Source organism: Colossoma macropomum, unplaced genomic scaffold (genome assembly GCF_904425465.1).
Source record: "Colossoma macropomum unplaced genomic scaffold, Colossoma_macropomum, whole genome shotgun sequence".
In the NCBI taxonomy this organism is placed as follows: Eukaryota; Metazoa; Chordata; class Actinopteri; order Characiformes; family Serrasalmidae; genus Colossoma; species Colossoma macropomum.
The window spans coordinates 28,933,390-28,941,644 of NW_023494796.1; the positions used below are offsets into that span (position 1 = coordinate 28,933,390).

Below are 8,255 nucleotides of genomic sequence, written 5' to 3' on the forward strand. Positions count from 1 at the left end.
CACAGTTGTATAAAATCAAGCACCAACCATGCAGTCTGCCTTTACTAATATCTGTGAGAGAATGGGTTGTTCTAAAGAGCTCACTGAATTCTAGTGTGATGCTGTAAGTCAGCTCACAAAATTTCTTCCCTCCTAGATATTCCACGATGAGTGGTATTATTGAAAAGTGGAAGCGTTTAGGAACCACAGCAACTCAGCCACAAAGTGACAGACTACGTAAAGTTACAGAGCGGGTCGCCGAGTGCTGAGGAGCATAGAGCATAAAAGTCTCCAATGTTCTGCTGATCAATAACTGCAGAGTTTCAAACCTCCTCTGGCATCAACATCAGCACAAAACCTGCATCGGGAGCTTCATGGACGAGCAGCTGCATGCAAGCCTTACATCACCAAGCGCAATGCCAAGTGTCAGATGGAGTGGTGTAAAGCGCTGCCACTGGACTCTGGAGCAGTGAAAATGTATTCTGTGGAGTGATGAATCAGCTTCACTATCTGTCAGAGTGATGGATGAGTCTGGGTTTGGTGAATGCCAGGAGAACATTACCTGCCTGACCGCACTGTGCCAGCTGTAAAGTTTGGTGGAGGAGGGATGATGATATGGGGTCGTTTTCAGGGGTTGGCCTAGAACCCTTAGTTCCAGTGAAGGGAAATCCTAATGCTGCAGCAGACCAAGACATTCTGGACAATTGTAGCTTCCAACTTTGTGGGAACAGTTTGGGGAAGAACCTTTTCTGTTCCAGCATGACTGAGCATCAGTGCACAAAGCAAGGTCTATAAGGCATGGCTGGGTGAGTTTGGTGTGGAAGAACTTGACTGGCCCTCACAGAGCCCTGACCTCAACCCCATCAAACACCTTTGGGATGAACTAGAATGGAGATTGTGAGCCAGGCCTTCTCGTCCAACATCAGTGTCTGATCTCACAAATGCTCTTCTGGATTTAATGGCTAAAATTCCCACAGACACGCTCCAAAATCTTGTAGAAAGCTTCCCAGAAGAGTGGAAGCTGTTATATCTGCAAATGACGGACCAACTCCATATTAATACCTAAAGATTTAGAATGAGATATCATAAACGCTCCTGATAGATAGATAGATAGATAGATAGATAGATAGATAGATAGATAGACACTTTATTGATCCCGAAGGAAATTTAGCAGAAGAGGGACCAACTGTGAAGTTATATAAAGTAATATTAAAAACTAATAAAAAATAAACTAATAAAATAATAAACTAAGCTAAGTTTGAAACTAGTGAGTAAAACATGAATAAAAAGTTTTTTTTTTTTATTTATATTAATGTATTTTGTTTGTCTCTCTCTCTCTCTCTCTCTCTCTCTCTTTCCACAGTTGTGCCTGCTTTGAGCAATCAGAATCCTGACTGGTGTAATTGGGGAGGCCTAATGCTTTAAAGCTGCATTCAAGTTTTTATTGTGGTTGGTTTTAATAAAATAACTTCAGAAGCTCTTATTTGTCTGTTCCTCATGCTTTTATCCTTCATCACCTTTTCAGTATTTTAAATACCACATGTTACTGATCCCATAGTGCCTTAGACACAACATGGGGTCATAACATCATTACACTAGAAAAACAGTGCACAGCGAAATGGAGCAAAGTAATAGAAGCTAGTACAGTCCTTTACATTACAAGGAAATGGAAAAGCATATTCTACTGTGTTTACATTTGACCACACATTATCATCCACATCACACCTAGTGTCCTCTCTTTCTTATGGACATACGAATAAGTGCTTGCTTATGTGCTGGACCCATAATGGACTGTCCACTATAAATAAATTAACTCCAGGAATGACACTTTTTTTAACAAATGGTCAACACCTGGTAGGACATCAGCTCAGATGGGAGTCAGCTGTGATTGATTAGTTATATCACTGCTTTCAGAACAAAACCTTGTGTCTCCACAATGATAACTTGACAGTAGAAGCAAAAAACTTACTTTACTTTTAATGTAAATCAGTGGAACCAGAATTTTTTCCAAGTCATTTTGGGCTGTTTTCTTTTCCGTTCTTCATGAAATTTACAGACAATGTAAATGGCAACAGGCATTTTTTCAAATAATGTCAAAAACTGAAAACAAACATGGGGATACGAGGTTTTGTTCCAATAGCAGTGATATATTCAATCGGCAGTTTGTCTCTATAATCATTATCATTTTTGGGGATTTGATTGTTGTCCAGTACAGTATTGGGGATTTAGCAAATTCATTCATATTAAACTCTGGACATTTGCAATTTGAGCTACAAAATTACCCATTTTTGTTAAAAACCCAGTGAGAACATTTTGGAAACTGTGGTCACGGAATACATTCTGTATTCAAGCATGGAAAAAAACTGTACATGATTTGGTCCAAATATAGTGTTGTTCTGCTAACTGTGTGAAGAAAAGAAAATTCAGTACTCACAGTTCTTGTTAGCAATCAACTGTAAAATCACCTGTTACAATAGTCTTTGATCAGTTACCTTTGTGAAAAAAATGAAGTGATGTCAGCCTAAAAACAAACAAACAAACAAAAGTTCCTTGTATGCCCTTTCATTCACTGACATGCTTCTTTCCTGAAAAACTGAGAAAGGAAAAGCAGGTATAATGCATTATATTGCATCTGCAGTAGCTAAATTACAGAGGAAGAGAATGGTACAGAGAGAGAGAGCAGATAGAGGGAGAGAGAGTGCGGTGTTTAAAGGGTGTGAAAAGTAGAAGTGCTGAGGGCTTTCAGATGGAAGTATTTTTGTGTGTGTGTGTGTGTGTGTGTGTGTGTGTGTGTGTGTGTGTGTGTGTGTGTGTGTTTTGTAGCTCATTTACATATATCGGCCTGTTTAGTTCTAAAGGATAAAGAGAGGACGTACAACTGAATTATGACTGTTTCAGTATATATGCTTACACAAACATCATAAGTAAGAAAATACAAGGCCTCTTTAAACAATTACATTTTATTAAAGAAAGGAAAGTAAAAATGAAAGAAAGAAAGAAAGAAAGAAAGAAAGAATGTAAGAAAGGAGGAAGGAAAGAAAACTTTTTTGTATTGTCCTTTATGGGGGAAAAGAAAAAATTTGTCATGATTTAACACCAGTCAGAATGTCAGTGACCTGATATTCATTTTAAATGAACTGATGTTACTCTACCACCAGAGGGAGCTCTCTATATAGAAAGCACTGTACATCTCTGGCCAAGGTCACCAGAGGGCAGGCAGAGGATCAAACAAACTTGTGACAAAGGGAGAGAGGGAGAAAGGAAGTAGGCTGTTTATTTGATGGTGCAACATCATCTAAACAACCTGAATAACAATGAGGCTCATAAATCCAGAAACTGTGGACTTTCTACTCATTGTCATCCTCCAGAGTGTCCCAGGTAAGAGCTTAATGTGCTTATGGGGGTCTACTGCAGATGCTTGTGTTTGAATTTGGTTGTTTCACCCTTTTACATAGAGCACTGAAATGGATAGTTTACACTTCTCATGAAGTAATGTGATCTGTAGGTGCCTTTTTTAAGTGAAAAGAAAACGATCTACCAAAGCTAAAAAGTCATAGATTTTTGCCATAAACTCATTTTGAAGCAAGCAAAAAAAATGCATCAAATTACACTTCGCACTTAAAGGAAGGGTTGAACATTTTTTTGTTTTTTTGTTTTTGTGCACTGGAGCTATAGAAAAAATAAATAAATAAAAAATGGAGTGACTTAGACTTCTATTATATTAGACCTGTAGCTCCTGCAAAGTATCTGCAACTCTGCCCATATTATTCTTGCTTCATTCTGACACATTTGATTTGATATTTTAACCAACATAAGACCTTTTATGTCACACCCAGAGTGGTTTAAAGAATAAGGCTAAGAGCTAACAAGTTATGGTAGTGACCCAAAGTCTTTTTGGATAACATAGGCTTCTATTATATTAGCTTGTAACTCCAGTCCAAAATAAAACCATGCCTTGAGTAAACAACGACATTTGGGGTCATCAGTAATTTGTGTAAATTTGATTTTTCTGTGAACCCTGTTTAGTCCAGGCCTGCCCTGATCATGAAAGTTTAGCTGATGAATAATTTCTATTAAATGATTGTGCAAAACAATTCAATTCTTCTTTTTTGTTCATTGAATGCAACTATTAAAGTATAAGCTTAAAGTCTGGCTGATTACCTATTTTGACTTGTAGTTGTTGATACTTACAATGAAAACAGCTCAAGTTCAAATAAAGAAACATTACATTAGTATCATGTGATTGGGGGAGTCCTAACTAGTGAGTGGAATTTGACAGGTTAAATTTAGGAAAAATGGTAAAAAAACAACATTCAAATGTGTCCTATGGTGGTTAGTGGGGTTGAGGTCTGGGTTCTGTTCAGGACACTGGATCTTCTCCACACCAACCTCATCAAACCATGCCTTCATATACCCCATCATGCTGAAACAGGAAAGGACCTGAGCTGTTGTTGCTCCTATACAATTCCATTTTACAGTAATAGCACTTACAGTTGACTAGGACAGATGTAGCAGTGCAGAAGTTTCACTGACTTGTGGCGGCCTATGACAGTGCCACGTTAAACGGCACTGAACTCTTCGTTATGACCCACTGCATGGATAAGTGCTCAATTTTATATACCTGTTAGCAATGGGTGTGGCTGAAACATGAAGTCAATAATTAGAGGGGGTGTCCACAAACCTTTGGCCATATAACGTAATTTGCTTCAAGAAGAAGCAAATAGCTGTATTTTTGGGTTCACCTCCATGTAGGGGTAAGATGTGAGACTGAAGAGCTAAATTACACAGCATATGAAGGAGAACAAGTCAGGAACAGATGTCCATATAAACCTGGATACAAAGAAAAATACTTTTGCAAAGGTGATGCTAAAATCCCCTTTGAGGCTGGACAGAGCAGGAAATTCTTGCTGCATGACAACACGTCAGTCCATATCTTCACCCTCACCATCACTCATCTGAAACTGGAGGATAAAGGCACATACTGGTGTGTAAGAAGGGGCAACTCATCTTCTGACATTTACAGGACAAAGATCCAGCTAGATATTAAACCTGGTGAGCATTTTGTCATTAAATACAATGATTTGAAAAGTGTCAAACTGACTGCTGGTGAACTCCTAAATGTAGCCTAAACTGAAACAAATCCTGAAATCTGACATTACAATATAATAAAACAAAATTCAATACTATGCAAATATATATATATATATATATATGAGAAAACATAAAATGTATCACATTGCAGCTCCTCAGCAGCGTCGACTCTCAGTGTAGTGTCGATGATGTGTTGACTCTGGGCATTGTATCACAGTGTCCTTTTTCAAAGTCCTCCAATCCATTCTTATTGTCCATGCACATCTGGGTCCCTGAAAATCCAACCACCCTTAGAGTGATCTTCCCCCAACATCGTTCTTGAAGGAAAGAAAACCACCAACCAGTATCTTTTGCAAAAACAACAGATGCAAACTGAAACGTCAAATACAGATTAACATCTTATAAGTAAATGTTAAATTCACATTATCATACTTTCACATTATTCTAAGTTATAAGTCACATTTTTCCATTTCCCCCTGCAATCATCCCACTCTATAGTAAGAGACCACTAAATACCAAAATGATAACAGAAATCAATGTCAAGACTGTAATAAGAGTAGATATTCAAAATGGATATTTCTCCATCAGTTCGCCTTCTATCACCACTTCCTTGTCATCGTCTGTGTCAGTCCTATGTAGTAATGGCATCTGAACTTGATCTCCAGGCATCACAACTCCAACCCATCTCAATATCATAGCCTTCGCAAAGGTTAACAACAACGTACAGAAACAGAACATCAAACTCAATGATATAAGAACTGCTACCATCATCTGAACCAAGACTGCTCTCAACGGTCCTAATTTCTCCTGCAAGCAAGCATTCGCAGACCATCCAGCTCCTTCCGATGGGCCAAACACATCCCTTATATGCTTCAATGCATCTATGACACAAGTCATATTGTCAGAACTATCAGGAATCAAAGTCTAACAGGCATCCCCAGTTAAGTTCAAAGCCACACATAGGCCACCTTGTTTGGCCAAAAGATAATCAAGAGCCATGTCATGTTTCAGCAACGTCAGTCTGTGACTCTTTTGGGTATTTGACAAGTATTCAAAGCCTCTTATAGTCTCATTTGCAAAACCCTGTAGAGTGTAGGTAATATTATCAATGTGATCTGCCAAAAATGTCACACCATACCATGGAAACAATCCTATACCCCACTTCTCACCTAGACTTATCCTCCAATGATAGGACTCCAGAGTCTGAAATTGTGCCAATTCCCTTTTCTTCCTACTTCCAGAAATAGCATCAGATTGAACCTCATCAGATACTTTTCCCTTCTGGACAGTAAAAACCTCATATGGAAGCTTCAACGTTGCCAAATAACAGCATCCTGTCCACCCATATGGTAGAAATATATATGCCTTATCACCACAAACCCACCAAATATACTTAAAATTCCCTATAGTCACATTTCCAGGCAACTTTTGGTTCCGCACCATAAAGTTCTACTCAGTTTGCGATGTGGTACCTGAAAAGTCACTTTAAACAAGTCATCCATAACTTCATATTTACGTTCTCCCAAGTCCATAATATAGTTGTTACAGTCTGATAATCCCATAAACTTTCCAGGCCCATTATGAGTATCATCTGGAAAAAAAAAAACAATCTTTAGCCCCCACAGATTTCACTTCCAACGGAACAGGGATTGCTGCTATCATATTTTCATGCTGATCAAGTAAATTCACATATGATAACTCCCTCAACCAAGAACAATTATGTTTAGGTCTAAACAGATGCACTGACAGAGCCATTACCTTATCTTCTGCTGATTGCTGCTGGTATAACAGCCACGATAATGCATAAGATTGACATTTAGCACTTAATTGTTCTGGTACCATCTCTAAAATTGAAGGCCATGTGACTGGTGTTGGAACTTTCCCCACACATGGACAATTCAGCTTCCTAACCGATCTTACAGAATGGGTTAACTGCTGGAACCATAAGTCCCTACCTGCCCATGGGTCTGCGATTTGTAACACTGAGGAATCAAATCCATATGCCTTCCACTTAGTTTCTCTCTTCTGTAATACACAATGATGGTCAGTCATGTCTTCTGGTGTCCAGTCAAAGTAAAAAAACTCATCTTCCATGTCTAAAATAGTCCTCTGAGCTGTAGTTGTTTCTGGGGGTAAAGTGGTAAGCTTCATCAATGCAATATTCACCCTTGGAGTGGTTGCTGTGGTGAATCGTTCCTGAACCTTTTTAGTGACCATGAAAACTCCAGTAGAACTGAAATCTTTTATCACAACTACTTCCTTATGAGTTATATAACCCTCTCTCCACACATTATGAAACGGAATAAATTTAAACTCTGGCTCTAAATAAGTACATGTGTATTCCCCTTGGTCTTCCCATGTAACGTTACGCACAACAAGTGAACAATCATCCCTAACTTTCAACCACCTCTTGTCATTATACAAAAGATACTTCCTCTGATCATGAGACACAGTATCAACTTCAGGTCCTGTTAACAACACATATTCACCACGACTATTTTTCCACTTAGGAGTATTATTACCACCAACATTAAACCTTCCACATTGACAGGGGAGATAAACCGCTCTTCCTAACTTAGCTCTGATAACCTTCTTCATAGGAGTTGACATCGTCGAAATCATCTGAGGCGCCAACGTAGTTAAATGTCTCACATTTATATCTCCAGTAACCTTCAATGCTAAAAGAGTAGAATCCCCTAAGGTCACTTCAGCCCTAGGCCTCATAACATTTTGGTCTGACTCTTTCTTCTAAACACCTTCACGAACACCTTGTCTCCAGGTTGCACTGTGCTACTCTTTTGCTCATCGAGCCTCGCCTGCACTTCTGCTTTTCTTTGCCTGTCAGAAACGTACCTAAATATTATTTTATGCAAATTAGCCAAATATGTAACGTATGCTCGCATTTCATCTTCCAAAAGGGCTAAGCTTGGACCCTTTCCACTTGTACGCAGACAAGGTGTTGGCATTTGTCTTCCCGTAACCAGCTCATGAGGTGTCATATGCAAATCATGCAGCTCACTTGAGCAACACACCCTTAGGGCCAGCTGAAGTGCCGCTATCCAATTTAAGCCTGTGTGTTGGCAAATTTTAACAATGCGATTTTTCAAAACACCATTCATTTTTTCACAAATCCCTTGGCTTTGAGGATGATAAACTGCACAAAGACACCATTTAATTCCCAATTG

The 8,255-nt window shown here is 38.8% G+C and overlaps 1 protein-coding gene across 1 annotated transcript; it reads right to left on the bottom strand.

Annotated features, from left to right (window-relative positions):
- Nucleotides 1-4,650: 4,650 nt before the first annotated feature.
- Nucleotides 4,651-7,843, bottom strand: LOC118816713. Its single transcript, XM_036583253.1, has 2 exons — nucleotides 5,215-7,843; nucleotides 4,651-4,940 (listed from the first exon to the last, which is right to left on the bottom strand). The coding sequence occupies exon 1, from the start codon at nucleotides 7,792-7,794 to the stop codon at nucleotides 6,658-6,660; it is 1,137 nt and encodes a 378-aa protein (XP_036439146.1). The 5' UTR covers nucleotides 7,795-7,843; the 3' UTR covers nucleotides 4,651-4,940; nucleotides 5,215-6,657.
- Nucleotides 7,844-8,255: the final 412 nt, after the last annotated feature.